General features: G+C 31.5%; 4 protein-coding genes across 6 annotated transcripts; 3 read left to right on the top strand and 1 right to left on the bottom strand.

Annotated features, from left to right (window-relative positions):
* Window positions 1-1155: 1155 nt before the first annotated feature.
* LOC136779365 (synaptotagmin-1-like) lies at window positions 1156-4905 on the top strand. 2 transcript variants are annotated; one of them, XM_066736892.1, is made up of 9 exons: window positions 1159-2112; window positions 2328-2387; window positions 2508-2664; window positions 2971-3164; window positions 3235-3431; window positions 3518-3625; window positions 3694-3814; window positions 4104-4468; window positions 4536-4905. In XM_066736892.1, exons 3-9 carry the CDS (start codon window positions 2519-2521, stop codon window positions 4839-4841), a joined length of 1437 nt encoding a protein of 478 aa, XP_066592989.1. In that variant the 5' UTR covers window positions 1159-2112; window positions 2328-2387; window positions 2508-2518; the 3' UTR covers window positions 4842-4905. The 2 variants fall into 2 exon arrangements, with proteins under 2 accessions (XP_066592999.1, XP_066592989.1); XM_066736902.1 differs by lacking the exon at window positions 2328-2387 and having other exon boundaries at window positions 1156-2112.
* Window positions 4906-16207: 11302 nt separating this feature from the next.
* ND-13A (NADH dehydrogenase (ubiquinone) 13 kDa A subunit) lies at window positions 16208-16997 on the top strand. Its single transcript, XM_066732400.1, has 3 exons — window positions 16208-16402; window positions 16480-16656; window positions 16737-16997. The coding sequence occupies exons 1-3, from the start codon at window positions 16241-16243 to the stop codon at window positions 16800-16802; spliced, it is 405 nt and encodes a 134-aa protein (XP_066588497.1). The 5' UTR covers window positions 16208-16240; the 3' UTR covers window positions 16803-16997.
* On the bottom strand, window positions 16906-18330 carry Sys1 (Sys1 golgi trafficking protein). 2 transcript variants are annotated; one of them, XM_066732387.1, is made up of 2 exons: window positions 18197-18330; window positions 16906-17626 (listed from the first exon to the last, which is right to left on the bottom strand). In XM_066732387.1, exon 2 carries the CDS (start codon window positions 17556-17558, stop codon window positions 17073-17075), a length of 486 nt encoding a protein of 161 aa, XP_066588484.1. In that variant the 5' UTR covers window positions 17559-17626; window positions 18197-18330; the 3' UTR covers window positions 16906-17072. The 2 variants fall into 2 exon arrangements, with proteins under 2 accessions (XP_066588484.1, XP_066588476.1); XM_066732379.1 differs by having other exon boundaries at window positions 18068-18328.
* A 279-nt stretch (window positions 18331-18609) lies between these two features.
* Window positions 18610-20095, top strand: LOC136781006 (uncharacterized). The gene is made up of 2 exons (XM_066739663.1): window positions 18610-18829; window positions 18903-20095. Exons 1-2 carry the CDS (start codon window positions 18610-18612, stop codon window positions 20093-20095), a joined length of 1413 nt encoding a protein of 470 aa, XP_066595760.1.
* Window positions 20096-22838: the final 2743 nt, after the last annotated feature.

Below are 22838 nucleotides of genomic sequence, written 5' to 3' on the forward strand. Positions count from 1 at the left end.
GGTAATATGTTCAAGGATGTGACAGACTAATAAGAAATTTGCAGAAACTCTACGTAATTTGTCTCACATTCAATAATAAAAATTATTGAAGCAAAGAGTTATGACATGCAGATATAAAATAGTTACAATTTAGTTATTGTAGCTTAAAGATAGGTTCTACAAGAATATGTAATTACTATGTACATATAGAATCTGTGTGTGATTAAGAAAGAAATTAAAATAATTAATTTTAATTGAACTAGCTTTAATTTATAATAATAGGAATCAAAATATTATCATACATTATTATTATTTTGTAATAAAATTTCTTTGTAATACACAGCAATCGCTTACACTTTCACTATTATAACATTATGTCACAATTATTGAAATGATTGGGCCACACTGAAAAGCTTTATAAATCAGTCCTTTTTCATTCACTGGTCTTTAACGGGAGTCGGGAATCCGTATACCGACATTACAGAGCGAAAACTATTTCGCATGCAACGTCGTTACTTGTTGACGGATTTGTATTTATGTGGACTTTTTGAAAACGTATGAACATTATCTAGTAAAATACGTTGGGGGATTTTGCGATTTAATTGTTGTTTCTTACTAATGTTAATATATTTATTTAAACAAAAATTTTTTTTCATTTTTTGTTAATTTTCCTAACGTAACTTAGTAGATAAGCTTGTGGCATTTCCAAAAACCTGTAATAACTTTATAATCCGTCAACAAATGACGAGGCTGCCTGCGAAATAGTTTTCGCCCTGTAATGTCGGTATACGGATTCCCGTTAAGTATTTCTTTCCTGCGATTTAAACTCATGAAGAATAGGATTTAGCCTGTAAGAGAAATAAAATAACAACAAAGTATATTTCCTTAAAAAGTCACAATAATTTTAATTTTTTGTTATTAATTTATACTCATCTAATATATTTTTTCTTCTCTGTTATGTATTAAAATCCTTCTTTCTTTTCCGCAATAGTTTTAAGAAAATATTATTTTTGTTTACGATCCAAAATTGAAGGTTAATCGCGCCATTTGACTGCAGCTACGGACAAATTCCCTAGAAATCCCTTCGCCCCTCTGATTCCTACTTCCCCTCGCCTATCGCAAGATTATTGAGCTCAACGTAGACTGTCGTAGACCTTCCCGTCACTGAGTAATTTGACGCTATGTGTGTGAACAAAATTTCCCTAGATATCCCTTCAACCCTTTGATTCCTAATATTTCCACTTTCCCTCGATTGTCGGAAGGTTTCCGCGCCCAACGTACGGCTGTAAATCGCTGTAATTTGATTGCTTAAAATGTGAATTAATGTTGACGATAAGATGAATATTAGTATATAATAGTGAATAAATGGTTCAACAAAGATTTTTTAAAATAATATTTAATATATGTACTAATGAAAATATAAAATATAACATAATCATATACTTTATGATTTGAAAAGTATTAAAATTGCTATTTTTAATGAAAAATTGAAAGGGAGCACGAAATGTATTTAAGAAATTTCTATGAATTCTATTCAGATTCCAATAATTCCATCAGGTTTCGTCTGTGGTTGGTTAGGTTTTAGGAAGCAGGAGAGGAGCCATGCGCAAACTTCTGGTTAACCCGGTCGGTGGTGTTATTGTTATATATGTAGGTTTGACCTTTAGCCCGTCTCTACGGTATAGGTGTGTATAGTATATTATTCATTAATAAAAAGTGGGAACGCATCCAATATAGTGCAGGTGATAACAGATTAAGACATTTGAGTCTTTTTAATAATAACTAATATTCATCGGAAATAAGACAAAAACATGGCGAGAGCGAATGAAAAAAGAAAAATATTATGATAGAAGAAGCAAACATATGGGCATTTGATTCAACTTGGTTCACGCATGGAAATCTATAGTTGGATATCGATCGGTCTGGAAAGCTACTATCCGACATCTTTAGCAACTTTACCACTCTTCTGCCTTATATATATATATATATATTAATTTACCTCGTTTAAGTCACGATACATCGTACGTCCTTTTTGTAACCGGCCAAAATAAGAACTTGTGCATTGATTGAACAAAATACGAGGCTACGAATTTCGTTCTGCTCCCTGTAACTACCCCCAAGCACTCGCTCAAGGTCAGTTGAGTATTATCTCGACAATATATTTGTCGGGTGTGCACTTATACCTATACACATCTGTTAGTATACAGTAGAAAATAGATATACGATCACCATATGCGCGATTAATTGATGATTACATAAAAAAATAAGTTAACACATGCATTTCTACCACCTTTTCCAGCAGTTTCTCGCCGAAATAGGACTTATCACATACGCTTCATTTTTTCTAGATATCAATATAGTCTCAATTAGCCGAAGAATGTAATTTTGGTCTAGGTTAAACTATCTGTGTAAGTATAATATATCTAAGTGTTTGGCATATTTCACGCACATTTTTTAAGAATACAGTTAGCATATTTTAAGCATCGTTTGAAAAGACTGAGATGAGGAAGATATAATAATGATTGCAGAAAAAGAGAAAATGGATATTCATGGAGCGGGGGTGGTTGCGGTCTTGGGAACCGTTGGGGCAGCAACTGGCGCAATTTCGGCAGTTTTGGTTTATACGATTTGCTCTCGGCGACGTAGATCGACTCTTCTGAGGTCTGGCAGCGGGCCGCTCAATTGGTATGAACATTATTTTCATTACAAATCAGTTCTCTCAGCTATTATTGGTGAAGATCTCTTCGCTTAGGAAGTAATATGTTTTTTGCTTCTCTAGAATACAAATCAGATCTGCAAGACCTTTAAAGTTTAGTATACTTATAGCTAAGGCTTTTTGTACCTTTCGCACAAAAAAACTTTGATGTAAAAAAAATGGAACATTTGAAAGCTTTCGCGTCATAATTTTCACGTAAAAATTTTCTAGTGTAAATCAATAAGCTTTTTTACTCATTTTGAATCTTCTATAAATACTGGTAATTCATTATATAGGTTCGAACGGGATTTGTTGGACAGAGCAGAAGAGGCCGCAAGGTCATCCAAAGATGCTTTGGTTAGCTTGGGATCCGGAGTGACACTTGGACTAGAAAGCAAAATCTCCAAAGGCAGCGATAGTCGAACGGATGATGAAGAATGGCAGTTTGATCATGTCTTCGATAGCGTCGCCTGCGATTCTCCTAGGAGAAGTAACTCCTCTCACAACGCTATTTTTGTCTTTCATCTTAACGATTCGCCTCAATTTTCATTTCGTTACAGATATGGTTCTACAGCATTTATCAGAGTCCGAAGATAATCATGCAGCACCAATAAGTCCGATTGCTCCACCACTTCCGGAAGGGGCAGTGGCTGCTTCTGAAAAACGAATGGTAATTCTTAGGCCACCCTGCAGAAGTCTGGATGAATCTCGTTCGAGATTAAATAGCGTTGAATTCCAAACGTGTTCTCGACATAAGGTTCTCACTGATTTTTAAAAATTATTTATTGTTCTTTTTTCATTCCTTCCTGAACTTATAATCATTAGATTTTATTTTATTTTTAGTTGTCATCCTCGTCCTCAGCATCGTCTACTGACGATAGCAGAGGAGAGCTACAACTAAGCTTAATGTTTAACAAATCGGCCGGAATTGTCACAGTGAAATTGATAGAGGTAAAATCGGTGTATATTTCTGGAACATGAAAAATCGTATTAACGGCTCTCTTTTTCTGTTCCATCAGGCTCACGATTTACGTGCACGAAAATTAAGTGGTACCGCGGACCCTTATGCTAAAATACGCTTGTTACCTGACTGTAGTAATATATGGCAAACTAGAGTACACAGACGAACACTGAATCCTGGTAAAAGAAAATTTTGTTTTAATTTCATGATAGAAAGTATATTCGACCGTTCACCCTAAATAATTTCCAATGTATATGTTGATTGCGCAGAATTATTTTGACCTTCTGATATCAAATCATCTTCGTTTAGAAAAATTATAAATTATATAATTGAGTTATTACACAACCAATTAACTTTTCTCTGACAAACAAATTTCATGCGGCCCTTATATTTTACAAGTTATTCAGGATGAACGTATAAGGTGAACCATGCTGTATATTAATATTCCATTTTACGTTGTCTAAACAGTATTCGACGAAGATTTTATCTTCGAAGTGACTTCGGACTCCTCACTATTCGATAAAACTTTGGAGATTTCACTGTACGATTTTGATGCATTCTCCAGGCATCGTGGCCTCGGCTATGTTCATATACCTTTTTCTACAATAAAGAAGAATAACCTTTGTTCTTGGAACAATAGCGAATCCACGATGTCTCCCGTGATGCTCACCAAACCAATATTATACGGAGCCATTGGTGAATTAAAAGCACCTCCACTGTTAATGGTCTCTCTCTCATATCAACCGTCCGCTGAAAAATTAACAATTATTATCGTTAGGGCCAATAATCTTCCTTCTCTTGGCGATAGCGCAAATTCTACCACGTGCGTCAAGGTACGAAATGATGATTAAAATTGTGTACAATATTCAGTTATTTACCTTTGTTACCTCTTTTTTCTAGGTTTCTATATTACACGATTGCAAGACTTTGAAGAATAAAAAATCTGGCACCCAACGAGAGACCACGAATCCTGTTTGGAATGATATTTTGAGCTTCGATGTTAGTAACGACGTTCTTCCTAAATGCTCCTTAGAGTTTTCTATTTTACAGGCTAATGGTGAGCTGATAGCAAAATGCGTGATGAATGATAAATGTCAGAACGAAGTGTTTCAACGAGTCTTATCAGGCAAGGGTGCATCAGCACAATGGCTGCCTTTGTCAGAAACTGAAAACAGACGATCTGATTCAACTGAAATGAAAGATTGAATGATTAACGTGTATTACATCTAAAGTTTTAAGTATAGCGATTATATTGTTTCTTACGTCAAAGCAATTTTTTTCTGAAATGACATCAATTTGTTTGGAGATGTAAAGATATCGTTCGATCTACCTAAACGTATATAAGTAAATTATTATTATATAATTATAGATCGCGTTGCTAGAATGAATGATTAACTTATATTATACTCCTTGGCTTCTTTGAATACTACACAGTGGGAAATTGAATCCTTTACCATTTGGCTAACTTCACTCTGTACTTTACCATGAAAAATGATATACTACACCAGGGCTCGGAAATTTTTGCACATTTGAGTTGTTTACTATAGTCACTAATAGGAAATCCCTATTAGTGACTACAGTAAATAGCTGAAATGTGCAAATAATTGCGAGCCCTGTACTACACTATAGCTGAACCACAAACGATTCAATTTCCCACCGTGTACAATATATTATTTCATATTTCATTTTGCTATGCTTTTATAAATAGAGAAAAAATTGTAATATGGTAGGGATGACCGGAATGAACCCGTCATCGAACCAAAACTCACTAATTTTTTATCGTATATTAGTTAAACTGAACTTCGAGTCGCTCATAAAGCGCTTAAAGTATATATAGTTTACATTACGTGTGTTATAGAGTTTGACCACTTTAAGCGCGCATATGCGTGACTCGAAATGCACCCTTATAGATATGTTTATCGAACAAATTTGCCATAGCAAATCTGTGCAGACTTTACGAAAGTAACATGTAATTTAATGAAATTTAGTCCAGTCGCTTCGAATATAAAAACTTTTAGTCTAGAAAACGTTAAATCTCTTTATACAAAAATTTGAATTTTTCATTTTCCCAAACATGTAATTTGACGGGGTTACTCCGATTTTTTCGAAATTTAATTCCTTTTCTGTATACGTTACAAAGACAAAAAAAATGATCTACAAAATTTTTCTTTAACAATATGATCAATCAAAATGAAAATTCAGAAAGAAAGCTAACAAATTCGTGCCGGTTTTCCTTATCAAAACATGACAAGTTCTTTTTCAATAAACAAATATTATGCTGTACCTAAAATGCTTACTACAAAATTAGACACAGCATTAAACTTCTATGCTTCCATAAGCCAGCTAGCACAAAAGAAAAATATATCGTTAATAATATATATGTATATTTAGCATATAAATCTGATAAAAAACTGTAATTTTGTTATCAAGTTAAGAGAGTATCGCGATAAGTACTGCACATAATGAAATAAAGTTCAATAATGATTAATAAATGTAGCATTTAATTTTGAAGATAAAAAATTGCTTTTTCTTAAAAAGTGTTTTAATTTTACTTGTATATTTGATTAATTTCATGGACATACGACATAGTAAATTGAAAATGCTGTGAATCTGTATTCGCTGTCGTCCGGTTTCACGTATATAAACGTCAACGTCAACTTCAACTGGTAGTGAATCCAGAGCTAACTTAGGGCAGAATCAATAAACCGAATGAATCTTCAATTTTACTTTGGTAAATATTTAAGACAAAGATCAAGCTTAGCATTTTATTAACACCAAACCTACCAGAGCGGTCAAATGACCGCTTTTGAGGTCCGAAAAAAAAATGTTTTTTAATTATTATATGATAATTATTTTGTGTTTATTGTTTATGCCAAATTCTCTATTAATTACAATGAACTGGAAAAGACTATAATGTTTATTTCAAAAGCGGTCATTTGACCGCCATCGGTAGAAATAGGTATATATAATATGTGGATAGGTTTATTGTTAAAGGTTAAAGTGTGGCAATCGATCTTAGTTAATACAATACTAAGCGTAAGTTCAGTTTATTGATATAGCCCTTAGAAAGGAAAATATTGAAAAATTGTTTCATAAAAATTAACATTTAGTATCTAACATATTCCACAAATAATTCCATAATGATAACAAATTAATTATATTGACTCCTTTTTCCCTATCCTTGAACTATTATCTTTCTTTCTAACCAGCTATTTTTGTTACCGCTCAACGCACTACATAAGTGACCGTAGGCCAATTCAGCAACTCTTACCGACAAATTTCGGTATCGTTAGATCGAAATTAACGATAAAGGTTGAGTTACTGCTACACAGTGGGAAATTGAATCGTGTGTGCTTTTAACTATAGTGTAGTATATCATTTTCCATGTTAAATTACAGAGTGAAACTAGCCGAACCACACACGATTCAATTTCCCACTGTGTACTAATGGCCTGTAAGATTTTTTTGATAAAGGCCGTTAGTGTCGGTGACTGCATATCGATACATATTGCTTTCGGCTCTTATCGATATTGAATATTTTCGTTAAACATACAGAATGCATAGTCAATTTACAGTAGTACCGACGGGGCATAGATGTGTTATTTAGTGAAAAATTACTGTATCATTTTATATGGTCTTTGTGTTCTATATAAATATTAAAATAAAAATTTTAGAGAAATGACACAACCGTTTGCAGCAAAAATTATTTATTGCAACTAGTTTTACAAGCAAACCTGAAAAAATACTATAGATAATTTATTTTCTATTATAATTGTATCTGCATGCTGTTAATAAAATATAACATGAAGCATAGATACCTTTGTGAAAATATTTTGAATTTTTATAGGTTTCATAATGAAAATGTTCCTTAGAAGGATAAGCAATAACACTTCTAAAGATTGAAGAATTAAAAATGAAAAAATTAATGCTATATATAATCAGAATTATTTGAGTAGGATGAAATAATTATGGTGGTATAAATGCAAAGATCAGGAAAGATATAATAAAAGATACAAATGGATCAGAGTATGAAGCTAAGCCTAATGAGAAATGTTTATTCAAATAGAAGGTTTTATTTTGTCAAAAAGCTTAGTATGGTTATCTCATTTTAAGCATAAATATATGCTGCAAATTTTGCATACATTTGATGAATAGGAAAAAGCGTTGTATAATATGATTAAACATACTTTTATAGATCTTTAAGTATAAATTAATGGCAATAACAAATTAATTTGTTGGCTAATTACTGTTTTTATTTTTTGTTAAATTTTGCAGCTCACTAATATAAAAAAATATGAAAATCAAAAATGAAGTATATAATAACAATTGCATAGAGTGAGATTATTTGGTTGGTGAATGAACCAGTTTCCTACTTAAGACAATGCTCCTGAAAATTGCGAGCAAATTACAAGATATTTTATGCCACCTCAAACCTTGAAAACTACAAGTAATAACATTGCTAGCATGACCATGAAATATTATTCTATGTAAAATTATAAAAAGCAGCTTATGGAGCTTCGCACAATGATAAGAACTTTATAATAAGAAATAAAGAAATTTTACATATTTCAGGAAAAAATATATAAAAAGAGCACAATTTAAAATAAACTAAGTTTTGTAAAAAAAGGAGTATTACATATGATATTTGATAATGATAAAGATCAAATGGATATTGTTGGCATGGATAAAAATGTATAGATTGTGGATACTGTACACCACAATCAAATGGTTATCTCTGGTGAAACTGTGTATGGAAAAAATATTCAGGTATTAAAATAGGAAAAGAAATAAAGGATATGGAGAAATATATGATGATATATTAATTTGAAAAATAAATCTATAAGTACTACAGCTTATATGGGATGATTTGATTAGAGCAGTAAGAAACAGAAAGAATTCATAAATATCATAAGCACCTTATTCCAAGAATTAAGTGCCATTAATGTAACTTAGTCATATACAGTTTCACTAAAGATAATAACTATATAATTTTGATATACCGTATCTACAAATTCATTCATTTCTATCTATGCCAACAATATCCATCTGATCATTATCACTATCACATTTCATACATTGAGCTCTGCTTTTTACAGTGCTTAGTTTATTTTACATTGTCCTTTTAATATAATCCTCCATCGAAATATACAGAGTTGCTCACATAAAACGAATCAGACCATAGACATAAAATGCTGTTTACCTTCGTAACTAGAAGAAATAGCAATTTTTACAATGAAGCTTTCTTGAACGCAAATTAGAAGACACTTCAAAAAGATATTATAGTAAAAATTGTTATCTCTTCTAGTTAAAAATTTAAACAGCATTTTATATCCATGGTCGGATTCATTTTATCTGAACAACTCTGTAAAAGTTTTTCTTATTTTATTATGGAATTCTTCTGATTTTGCAAAGCCCCATAAGCTGCTTTTTATAAATTTATTTAAAATAGTATTCCAGTATTATTTCAAAAATGTATTGCATTACTTGTAGTTTTCAAAGCTGGGGGTGGCAAATAAATCTTGTAATTTGCTCATAAGTTTCAAAAGCATTATCCTCAGTAAAACAAAACTGGCTTCTCTGTCAACCAAATTATTTCATTCCATCCAATTGCAATTGTATATTTCATTTTTGATCTTACACTCTTATATACTAGTGAACTCCAAAATTTAACAGAAAACAAAAATAGTAATTAGATAATAAACTAGTTTTTGTTTTAGTATTAATATATACTTACAGATGTATACAAATTTGTTTAAACATAATATATAAGGGCATTTCACATTCATTAAATGTCTAAAAAATTTGTAGCATATATTTCAACTTAAAATGAGATATTAGTACACAGCTGTCTGTCAAAATAGTCTTCTATTTTAATAGAAATTTCTCATTTGGCTTAGTTTCATTCTTTGGTCCACTCCTATCTTCTATTATACCTTTCCTGATCTTTGCGCTTATACCACCATAAATATTTTGTCTTATTCAAACAATTCTTATGATATATAACATTAATTACTTTTCTCATTTTTAATTCTTCAAACTATGCAAGAGCTTTAGCTTACCATTCTAAGTAGGGCTTAGATAATTTAGCACTTTCCAGATGTTTACTAGACATTAATGGGATCTGGTATTAGTAACTATAGTAAATAACTGAAAAGTGCAAATATTTGAAACCCTGCTTCCAAGGAACATTTTAATTCAGTTACCTGTAAAAATTAAAAATATTTTTACAAAGATATTGATTCTACACCTTAATATTTAATTCACAGTAAACACAATTTAATAAAAAATAACTTATCTAATATTTGTTCATTTTCCCTTATACAACTAGTTGCAATGAATAATTGTTGCTGCAAAATGTTGTGTTGTTCTAATAATTTTTTTATATTAATTTTTACAAACAACACAAAGAAAATGATACAAAAGATTTCTACTAATGCCCGACCCGACAGGGTGAGGTGGGGTGAGGCAGGGTGACTCGGGTGACTTCCAGCGTTGCAAACTCCGCCATTTTGAATTATGCTTCGCCCAATAATCTTGCGTCTGGCGAGGGGAAGCAGAAATCAGGGGGGCGAGGGGATATCTAGGGAATTTGTCCGTAGCTGTCAAATGGCGCGATTAACCCTCAATTTTGGATCGTAAACAAAAATAATATTTTCGGAAAACGATTGCGGAAAAGAAGGAAGGATTTAATACATAACAGAGAAGACAAAATATATCAGATGAGTATAAATTAATAACAAAAAATGAAAATTATTGTGAATTTATAAGGAAATATACTTTGTGGTTATTTTATTTCTGTTACAGGCTAAATCCTATTCTTTATGAGCTTAAATCGCAGGAAAGAAATACTTAAAGACCAATGAATGAAAAAGGACTGATTTATAAAGTATTTCTGTGTGGCCCAGTCATTTCTATAATTGTGACATAATGTTGTAATAGTGAATGTGTAAGCAATTACTGTGTATACAAAGAAATTTTATTACATAATAATAATAATATATGATAATGTTTTGATTCCTATTATTATAAATTAAAGCTAGTTGAATTAAAGTTTATTATTTTAATTTCTTCCTTTACCATACACAAATTCTATACGTACATTGTAATTACATATTCTTGTAGAATCTATATTTAAGCTACCCTAACAAAATTGTAACTATTTTAAATCTAAATGTCATAACTATTTGCTTCAATGATTTTTATTATTCAATGTGAGACAAATTGCGTAGAGGTTCTGCAAATTTCTTATGAGTCTGTCACATCCTTCGACATATTACCTTGTATGATATTTATATACCTCCTTTGCACTATTTTCTTCTAGTCTATAACATATAACAATAACTTTATAATCATTTTTAAATACACGCAGATAAGATGATTATGCTATTTGTAATTAATTTCATAAATATTTGAATGATTGTTAAACCATTGTCTTATTAAATTTGGAAAATGGGCATTTGAATGATGCTATTTAAATTAGACCTCTCTTCTGTGAGATATGTTCTCATAATACTTGGATAGATAAAGTTCATTAAAAGTTATGTGTATAATACTGAGTTCATCTTATTTTTTAGCTTCAAGTAGTTTTCCAGCTACGTGTTTGAATATAGAATACTCTTATTTCCTTACTTTTATTATAATGTTTTCAGGATTGATAGAAAGAAATGTCATTCATCTGAAAATGATAGGATATACACATGGCGACTGGATAAATTAAGGTTTTATAACAGATAAGTTTCATGAACAAATAGGTATAATAAAATAAGTATTGCATATTGGGAATGGATATCCAAATACGTAGCTGGAAAATATAATTTGAAGATGAAAACAAGATGAACTCAGCAGTATACATAAACGTATTGGTCGACAATATCCTCTCAAATGGAAGTAAAAGATATCATGTGGATGAGGTGTCAAACATATTTAAGTACAATAAGTCCAGTGTCCATTCTCCAAATTTAATACACCAATAGTTTACCAATTATCCTAATTATTATAGAAACAATTAGACAGCAGAATAAACATATTTGAGCATATTTGAAAATATCTAGAGAATTATTGGTATATGTGTTGAAAACTAGAAGAAGGAACAATCAAGGCAAATAAATGTCATACAAGGTAATATGTCGAAGGATGTGACAGACTCATAAGAAATTTGCAGAACCTCTACGCAATTTGTCTCACATTGAATAATAAAAATCATTGAAGCAAATAGTTATGACATTTAGATTTAAAATAGTTACAATTTTGTTAGGGTAGCTTAAATATAGATTCTACAAGAATATGTAATTACAATGTACGTATAGAATTTGTGTATGGTAAAGGAAGAAATTAAAATAATAAACTTTAATTGAACTAGCTTTAATTTATAATACTAGGAATCAAAACATTATCATATATTATTATTATTATGTAATAAAATTTCTTTGTATACACAGTAATCGCTTACACATTCACTATTACAACATTATGTCACAATTATAGAAATGACTGGGCCACACAGAAATACTTTATAAATCAGTCCTTTTTCATTCATTGGTCTTTAAGTATTTCTTTCCTGCGATTTAAGCTCATAAAGAATAGGATTTAGCCTGTAACTGAAATAAAATAACCACAAAGTATATTTCCTTATAAATTCACAATAATTTTCATTTTTTGTTATTAATTTATACTCATCTGATATATTTTGTCTTCTCTGTTATGTATTAAATCCTTCCTTCTTTTCCGCAATCGTTTTGCGAAAATATTATTTTTGTTTATGATCCAAAATAGAGGGTTAATCGCGCCATTTGACAGCTACGGACAAACTCCCTAGATATCCCCTCGCCCCCCTGATTTCTGCTTCCCCTCGCCTGGTGCAAGATTATTGAACCGAACTGTACAGTTGAGCCCAATAATCTGGCGTCAGGCGAGGGGAAGCCGGAGATAAAGGGGCAAGGGGTATCTAGGGAATTTACGGGTTATATACAATTCTAGTTCCCTAACTTTACATTTGTCCACTTTTGAAATGTCAATTAAATGTAAACAAAATTTACAGTTTTTAAATCTAAGTTACGGAAAAGTTTAAGAAAAGATTATAATGAAGAACAGGAAAAGAGAGGATATCAGATGAGTTTGATTAATTATTATAAATATGTGAAAATATATTTGTAGATTGTTAAGAAGATATGCTTTGTGGTTATTTGATTTTAATTACAGGTTAAATTATGCGTTTTATCTCAACTTGGATGAGGAAGGATTAATTTATCAAAACTTCTAATGGGATTTTGACATCTAAATACATTTTATTATGATAAAGAAGGTTAGATTGGTTATTACATCCATTCATGTTAATTGGAAACATAATTTGAAGATTAATTGATAAAAATGAAAGGTAAGTTAACTTTAATGTTGTTAAAAATGAAATTAACTCTGTGGTTGTATTAATGTATAAGTTTTATTTTTTGGTTTCTCACCATGACATATAATACATAATTATTATATATGTATTTAACTTTAAAATTACAGTAAAAATTTATAATTACATTTAATATTGCAGGGCATAACCATTTGCGGCAATCACCTCTTCCAAACGGCGTGGAAAAGATTGGACAAGATTTTGGCAAATCTGTGGTTCGTTTCTTAACTCTTCCCATACTCTTCTTACGTGACACCTTAGCTCATGTTTGGTCCTCTCTTGTTCTGGTCTCCAGCGTTTCACCATTATACCCCAGACATTTTCTATTAAATTGAGATCTGGGGATCTCGATGGCCAAATCATCCTTTCAATTTCAGGATGCTCTGCAAACCATTCACGTGTCATTTTGGATGTGTGCACACTGGAGTTATCCTGGACAAATTGGATCATTGGTAAGTCTTGGACCGGATACATCCTTCTGACACTAGGCAGCATATGATTTTCTAGGATGCTTGTATACACTGCTGAATTCATCTTAGTGTCAATTTCAATTAAATCACCCACACCGTCTCCTGAAATCCAACCCCAATAAGCAATAGTTATCCTATTATTTCTGTTCATAGGTAGGACATATTTATCATTAAATCTGGTTCCATCCGGTCGCCAAACATGTATCCTCCCATCTTCAGAAGATTGAAACACCTTCTCATCAGTCCAGATAACTTTACGCCAGAATTCATCTCCTTTGCTCAAGTGCTCCAAGGCAAATCCAACTCTGTCCTCTCTGTGCTGAGCTGATAATTTTATTTTGTGCACAGCATGGTGGCAATGGATTCCAGCTTCGTGCAACCTTCTGCGTACAGTCATCTTTGATATGTTCAGGTCTAATTTTCTTAATATGCTTGACGTAGGCTGGAAAGGATCTTCGTTCATTGTATCTACAATTTTTCTATTCTCCTCTTGCGATGTTAATCTGGGTCTTTTGTTATTTTTCCTTCTATCTTCCAATCCTGAATATCCCTCTTCTCTATATCTTTTAATCCATTTATTAATCGTAGACTTATGCAGCTGCAGCTGATCAGATATATCCACTGAGCTCATTCCTGCTTTCCAAAAACCAATGACTTCTCCTTTCTTTATTGAAGTTTCACTATTAATTGACATCTTTTGAAGTTTTAATTTTTAGAGAAACGATTATTGAACTGTGTAACACCTTTTGAGAGAAAACAAAACACAACAATAAAAGAAACGAAACGATAAAACAAATAACAATCAAGTCGATTTTCGTTTCTTTTATTGTTGTGTTTTGTTTTCTCTCAAAAGGTGTTACACAGTTCAATAATCGTTTCTCTAAAAATTAAAACTTCAAAAGATGTCAATTAATAGTGAAACTTCAATAAAGAAAGGAGAAGTCATTGGTTTTTGGAAAGCAGGAATGAGCTCAGTGGATATATCTGATCAGCTGCAGCTGCATAAGTCTACGATTAATAAATGGATTAAAAGATATAGAGAAGAGGGATATTCAGGATTGGAAGATAGAAGGAAAAATAACAAAAGACCCAGATTAACATCGCAAGAGGAGAATAGAAAAATTGTAGATACAATGAACGAAGATCCTTTCCAGCCTACGTCAAGCATATTAAGAAAATTAGACCTGAACATATCAAAGATGACTGTACGCAGAAGGTTGCACGAAGCTGGAATCCATTGCCACCATGCTGTGCACAAAATAAAATTATCAGCTCAGCACAGAGAGGACAGAGTTGGATTTGCCTTGGAGCACTTGAGCAAAGGAGATGAATTCTGGCGTAAAGTTATCTGGACTGATGAGAAGGTGTTTCAATCTTCTGAAGATGGGAGGATACATGTTTGGCGACCGGATGGAACCAGATTTAATGATAAATATGTCCTACCTATGAACAGAAATAATAGGATAACTATTGCTTATTGGGGTTGGATTTCAGGAGACGGTGTGGGTGATTTAATTGAAATTGACACTAAGATGAATTCAGCAGTGTATACAAGCATCCTAGAAAATCATATGCTGCCTAGTGTCAGAAGGATGTATCCGGTCCAAGACTTACCAATGATCCAATTTGTCCAGGATAACTCCAGTGTGCACACATCCAAAATGACACGTGAATGGTTTGCAGAGCATCCTGAAATTGAAAGGATGATTTGGCCATCGAGATCCCCAGATCTCAATTTAATAGAAAATGTCTGGGGTATAATGGTGAAACGCTGGAGACCAGAACAAGAGAGGACCAAACATGAGCTAAGGTGTCACGTAAGAAGAGTATGGGAAGAGTTAAGAAACGAACCACAGATTTGCCAAAATCTTGTCCAATCTTTTCCACGCCGTTTGGAAGAGGTGATTGCCGCAAATGGTTATGCCCTGCAATATTAAATGTAATTATAAATTTTTACTGTAATTTTAAAGTTAAATACATATATAATAATTATGTATTATATGTCATGGTGAGAAACCAAAAAATAAAACTTATACATTAATACAACCACAGAGTTAATTTCATTTTTAACAACATTAAAGTTAACTTACCTTTCATTTTTATCAATTAATCTTCAAATTATGTTTCCAATTAACATGAATGGATGTAATAACCAATCTAACCTTCTTTATCATAATAAAATGTATTTAGATGTCAAAATCCCATTAGAAGTTTTGATAAATTAATCCTTCCTCATCCAAGTTGAGATAAAACGCATAATTTAACCTGTAATTAAAATCAAATAACCACAAAGCATATCTTCTTAACAATCTACAAATATATTTTCACATATTTATAATAATTAATCAAACTCATCTGATATCCTCTCTTTTCCTGTTCTTCATTATAATCTTTTCTTAAACTTTTCCGTAACTTAGATTTAAAAACTGTAAATTTTGTTTACATTTAATTGACATTTCAAAAGTGGACAAATGTAAAGTTAGGGAACTAGAATTGTATATAACCCGTAAATTCCCTAGATACCCCTTGCCCCTTTATCTCCGGCTTCCCCTCGCCTGACGCCAGATTATTGGGCTCAACTGTACTCGCAGTTAATGAACGAACGCAGCCTTAAATCCATTTGGCTATCTTCTTTAATACCTCCTCCAACTCGACTCGAGTTTCAATACTATAGTTTACGTAACATATACTGTAGTATTTTAGCCTGAGTCGAGTTCGAGTCGAGGTGGAGGAACGACTATGAATACGACCATGAAAATGGCGAGTACAAAGGCATTTGCAGTACTTTCAGTTTGTAATAAAGCAATTGAGAGAAATATTCCTTTATCAAATATACTAACGCGTGCATACTCTAAGTCTACTGACTTGACACCAATAGATTTTGAAACTCATACAGGCCAGGTATACCTATAATGTAATTATTACTGCTACTGTGGTTTATATCACCTATAATTTTCATATCATGTTTATCCTATTAGAAATATAATGAGAACGATAAGCGCGTGTTGCGATTTGACTTTTTTAAGAAAGAAGTCAATGTAAATTTTGCTATAAAGTTAATTGATGAAATACCGCCAAGTCCCTCCAAAGATCGGGTTGTATCTTGTGATGGTGGTGGAGGCCCTTTAGGTCATCCTAAAGTATACATTAATTTGGTAAGGCTTTGATAACTGTTGTCATAATTACAGAAACATTTTTTTGCCAGTCTTATTAATATCTTTTATTTCGCTAACAGGATAAACCAGGTAATCACATATGTGGATATTGTGGCTTACGATTTTATAAGGAGGAACATCATTGACAACAAATGAAGTAATTTTCTAAATTATTTAACTAGCTAAATACTGTTTGCAATATGAAAAGAAATTCAATAGGAAGTCAACATACAAATAGTAACAATAGGATATATAATAATTATGTATTTATGTAAAATAGAAAAAATATGATATAAGCATAGTGTATATACTCACATGAAATAAAATATAAATACAACTATGACCATTTTCAATTTAAATGAAAATGTTATTTTTAATGTTATATTGTGTCTAATCTGTGAATATAAACTTTTTCATTACAATGCTGTTTTGTGACTATTCATGCCTAATGGTATGGCTTGTAGTTCTGTTCTCATACATAAAAATTCCCCGCAAACACACATAATGCTTAAAGAAACAATGTTCAAACACCACCAACTGAAATTTGTTGGAAAACTTGCATTATATATCCAACAGCACAATAAATGTATCAAGTGTGCTGTGCAAGTAAAATCCATACATTGTTTAGCTCTTTGTACTAGCCACCAAAGTGCCCAAGAGCCAATCAAAGCATTTAGAATAAAAATTGTTATTACTAATCGTCCACCATAATCACGAACATGTATTTCATTATACTGGAAAGCATAGTCTAACGATTTTGTAGTGCCAAGTATAAAAGAAATTATCCAAATCCAAACTCCAAGGCAACAATACATTAATGATTGTACAGCAATTATTTGAGAAATAATTAATATAGGATCCCATGTTGATTTTCTAAATTGTCCAGAAATGTTGTTCATCATAATTTGCTTAATATAAACAATATTTATCTCTCACATTGCTTAGCCTTTCTATTAATTTCATTAGAGACCTAAAATAATTAGGAAATTATCTATATTAAAATAACTGCATGTCATGAAGTAAATTATAGGTTATAATATATATTTCATATATAAGCTTTTTAATTAATATAAGATTAATAAGTTTGCAATTAAAAAAAGAATGTAGATTACGAAAGATTTGGAAATTAAATAATTTAAAAAAAAAAGTGGTAATTCATTTTAACACGAAACATGTTGTTCAATAGAAAATATATTTCTTCTACTTTTATTGGCTTCTGTCTGCCATAAACAATTTTCCATGCTGTTTAGAAAATATATTTAATGGAAGTAGATCCAACATTACTAATATTTAAGAAAAGATAACTTATGTTAGTTAAAAAGTGTTATATTTAATTTACTATTATACACTTTAATAAGGTTTATATATCTTTATTACAAAAATTTAGTAATGCAGAAACACAGACATCTACCTTGATCACTTTATTATTTTTATGTTAAATCCGACTAATCTAAAGTTTGCAATAATTTTTATTTTGCAACAATTTAATTGGAGAAAATGACGTGTCAAAACCTATAACGTCATAAAAACTTCACAATACCGTAAAAATCAAAGACTTAAAAGTCCATGCAGTGTCCACGATCCGAGAAATCGTTCCGAGTCCTAGTTCTGAGCAAAAGTTACTATGGACGTTTACGTTCGTGATCGTGATCCAATCCAGGGACGTTTATTTTCAGGGATTAGATCCAGATCTCGGATCAGACTTACCGCAGTGTCGCAACTTACGAAAAAAAAATACTAGATCACCCTAGACTAATCCGGATCAAGTGAGGAGGATTTCGCGAGAGCGAATCCGGATCCAGATTTAAGTAGAGTAATTAGGGCCTATTCGAAGGTCCAAGCAAAGCAGCTCCCATCTGGTAGCGGAATCTCGAAGTGCTTAAAGTTATAAGTAAACAATGTGTCATAATACTCATAACCTTTTATAAACATAATGAAAAATAACTGTTTAAAATGGAGTTTCAAATTAAAAGAAATAATAAAATATGGGAAACAAGGCAATGTGCTGTAAAAGGTTGTTTAACTGTTTTTGGTATTGGAATTCCCATGCACCGTTTTCCGAAGGAGGAAAGTATTCTCTTAAAGTGGATTGAAGTTACAAAACTTAATTGCATATCACTTAGTACTATAATTTGTGGCTTACATTTTAAGTCTTCTGATTACATCAATCTTAGTAAGTAATAAATTATAATATTTATACAATGATTTTATCAATAGGTATTTAAAGAATATTATTTATTATACAGATGCTAAGAAGAGAATGTTAAAAAAAACCAGTATACCATCGTTGAATTTATTTCCTGACCAAGAAGAACTTATTTTTCTTGAGAATATATTGGAGGAAGAAACTGACAATGCCGAAGATCACTCTTGTATTGATTCTAATGAACAGTGTAATAGTAACAGAGAACATGATACTGCTTGTGACATTGAAGAGTTAGAAAAACTGAATGAAGGATTTTTGATTGATTCTGTCATTGAACAATTAAAAGCTAATGAAGTTATTGAAAGTACAAATGAATGCTTGAAAGTGAATAAAGAAATTCAAACAGAAACAAATTCAATGGATATTTCACGAAATATCAGTTTAGATCGAAGTGTTCAGACAGGAAAGTTTAGTCTTCTAAATTTATTAAAAACTGATGATGATTTGCAAGCTTTTGCAGGAATTTCTTTTTATACATTAGAATCATTAGCAAAAGCGATCCGTTTAATTGAAAAGAATGTAAATGATAAACATTTATGCTCATTAACTGAAAGAATAATTTTAACACTCTGCAAGTTGAAACTCTGTTTATCTTTCAAATGTCTTGCAATTTTATTTGGGATTAGTCAAAGCACAGTTAGTAATTATTTTGTAGAAACAATACAATTGCTGGCTAGTGTTTTAGAAGAAATTATATACTTTCCAAATAAAGAAGAAATCAAAGAAAACATTCCAGTATATTTTAAAAACTTTGAAGGCACACGAATAGTGTTAGATTGTACGGAAATACCTGTGGATTCTAGTAAATGTCTTCAATGTCGTCTTAAAACTTATTCTCATTATAAAGGAAGACATACTTTCAAGATACTTATTGGCACTTCACCATCTGGTCTTATTATATTTCATAGCAAATGCTATGGTGGACGAGCATCAGATAAAGCCATTTTTCTTCAAAGTAATATATTAGAGGAACTTACCCCTGGTGAAGATGCGATTATGGCGGATAGAGGGTTTTTGATTGAAAGAGAGTGCCAACAGTATAACGTCAAATTGTATCGACCACCTTTTACTAGCAGCCAAAATGAACAAATGTTAAAGGATGACAGTCTAAAGACAAGGGAGATAGCATCAGCAAGAGTGCACATCGAAAGAATAATGGAAAGGTTGAAAAACTTTAAAATTATGAAATCTACAGTGTCATGGGAGCTAGCTAAGTACAGGGAGGTTCTCTAACAGCGGCATATAGGAGATTCGTGTTAGTTGACTATAGCGCTCAGGATGATGGTATCTGAGAGCGCTGATTGGTCAATATCATGTAGTGCCAACATGAAATGGTCCGTTACCAATAGATGAATGCGAAAAATGAGATCCATTCGCCATTTTGGAGTAGAGAAGTGTTTACCTGCTAGTTGTAGAAGAAAGAGATGTGAAATGGAAAAATGTCAAATAGTGAGGTTACTAAAGTAAAAATGGAAAATAATGAATGGAAAGTTCGAATATTCTTACTTTCCATTCATTATTTTCCATTTTTACTTTAGTAACCTCACTATTTGACATTTTTCCATTTCACATCTCTTTCTTCTACAACTAGCAGGTAAACACTTCTCTACTCCAAAATGGCGAATGGATCTCATTTTTCGCATTCATCTATTGGTAACGGACCATTTCATGTTGGCACTACATGATATTGACCAATCAGCGCTCTCAGATACCATCATCCTGAGCGCTATAGTCAACTAACACGAATCTCCTATATGCCGCCGTTAGAGAACCTCCCTGTATATGGATAAGATTGTAACTATTGTTTGTGGGCTTGTAAATTTGAGTAGACCTATCATAAGCAAGCAACATTATTATTCTTATTAAGCATTAATAGTGCATTAAATTTTAAGTAAAAATAAATAATTAAAAATATTTGTTCCACAAAAATGAATTATTTATTTTCTTTGTTACATGCAAATTTTCTTGCGCTTAACCAAGGTAATACATGCTCAAAATAACATTTTGATATTGTAAAAACTAAATCTTTTATAAAGTTATCATTCCGAGGGACATTGACAGTTGCAATTGTGTTATGTAATGAATCAAACACTACAAAATGACATTTCTCCACAAAGCCAGCAAACATAATCCCATTTGCACCTGCCCATAATAGGGATGATGAGTCTTTAAAGTAGGTTTATTGTCCACAAATTATATGAAAGGTAATGTTTTCAGTAAATTTTGTATATCAAGATTTTTGTCATTTTTGGGTGATTTAATTTCTAGTAAAATATATTGATTACTAATTCCATCAGGGCTATATCCTAACCACGGTAATGTATGTAAAATGACTAAGCCTAGCTCTTGAACTTTATATGCTGTTGACTTTTCATATAGAACTTTGGCTTTATCTTCGCTTATTTTTCCTCGAAAAGTATCACTATTTCCTTTAAAAGAGGAACTAAAGTGCTATTCATTTTTTTTATCCAATCATCTTTACTGTGCCATCGTTTCATGTAAGTATACAAACTATAACAAACTGAACCAGTTATCTTCCGACTTCTTTCTTTATACCACACATTCGAATTCTGCTTGACTGTTGTAAATAAAATACTCTTGGCTCGTTCAACTGTGATACTTACACACTTATTGTAAAATATTGCATCTTGTCGACTATTTATTGTTAGATTAAAATTATTCAAATATGTTTCCCAAATGTTATTACTAAGGGCCGGTACCACTTCGCAAATCAGGCAAGCCTTATGTCCAACATGATGGATAAAAATCTGAACGCTGAAAATCAGGTTGGCATCAGTGAGAAAGTGACGTCATTTTTTAAGAGTCTATAACTTGTAAACTGGTAGTGCATATTGTTTTGACAGGTCCGCGACATTAATATGTTATTGAAGTGATTAATGTAAAATAATTCTAGAAATGTGTAAAAATATTAAAAAGGAAATAAATGTTTAATTAAAAAAGTTATAAGTATTGTTTAATTAAAGTAATTGTATAAAGTATACATTTATCTTTGCAGTTACTTCTTTATTATTGTTTGTACATAAATAAATTTGTGTGTATTGAATTAAATGTTATTATATATGCTACGATTAGCTAAATAAAGTATTATAATGAGAATATATGGTGAAATGTCTATATTTTTTTTAGGTATTTGAACATATTTTTAACAAAATTCAATATTAAACGATTAATGTGCATAAAATTCATTCATGGTAACAATGCGTAAGAATATTTTGCTGCTTTAAAATGTTCCAGTTTATTTTCAAAGTAAATACATCCTATATGCATAATTCTGTAATGTCGAACTTGCACTTGTTTAGTTTATTCCCATAATATGTCTCAATTTACGATTTCCTTTTACTTTTCATTCACGCGTAGCTGTACCAATTGAAGGAACTCTGTTACTCCAACGCAAGATTTTTAAAATTCATCAATCCGGTATCATAAATACTGTAAAGAAGAAACAAGTTTAAGCCATGATTCTATTTATATACAATGAACTATGAGAAATCACTGCAGCAGATATAAATATGCACCTTTCCTAATTAAATTATTTAAATTAGATACTACACACAATGTTTATTCTTAAAATTTTATTTTTAATATATTTCTATACTTCATCTCTTACAATCTTACATTAATCACTTCAATAACAAATTATTGTCGCGAACTGTCAAAACAATATGTACTATCAGTTTACAATTTATTGACTCTTCAAAAATGACGTCACTTTCTCACTAATGCCAACCTGATTTTCAGTGCTCAGATTTTTATCCATAATGTTGGACATGAGGCTTGCCTGATTTGCGAAGTGGTACCGGCCCTAAGAAATTTACTTATCTCATTACAAATATTACTGTCCAGCTTGAAACCATACATTGTATTTAAATCACAAATGGTTGTTGGTTTAGCTGGTGCCGTTTTATTTTTACCATTACTGTCATTTAAAGTTCTTAAAACTCTTTTTGAAAGTCGA

This window comes from Prorops nasuta, unplaced genomic scaffold, assembly GCF_024137725.1.
Source record: "Prorops nasuta isolate Cenicafe-Biocafe unplaced genomic scaffold, Cenicafe_Pnas_1.2 PNAS00002, whole genome shotgun sequence".
NCBI lineage: Eukaryota > Metazoa > Arthropoda > Insecta > Hymenoptera > Bethylidae > Prorops > Prorops nasuta.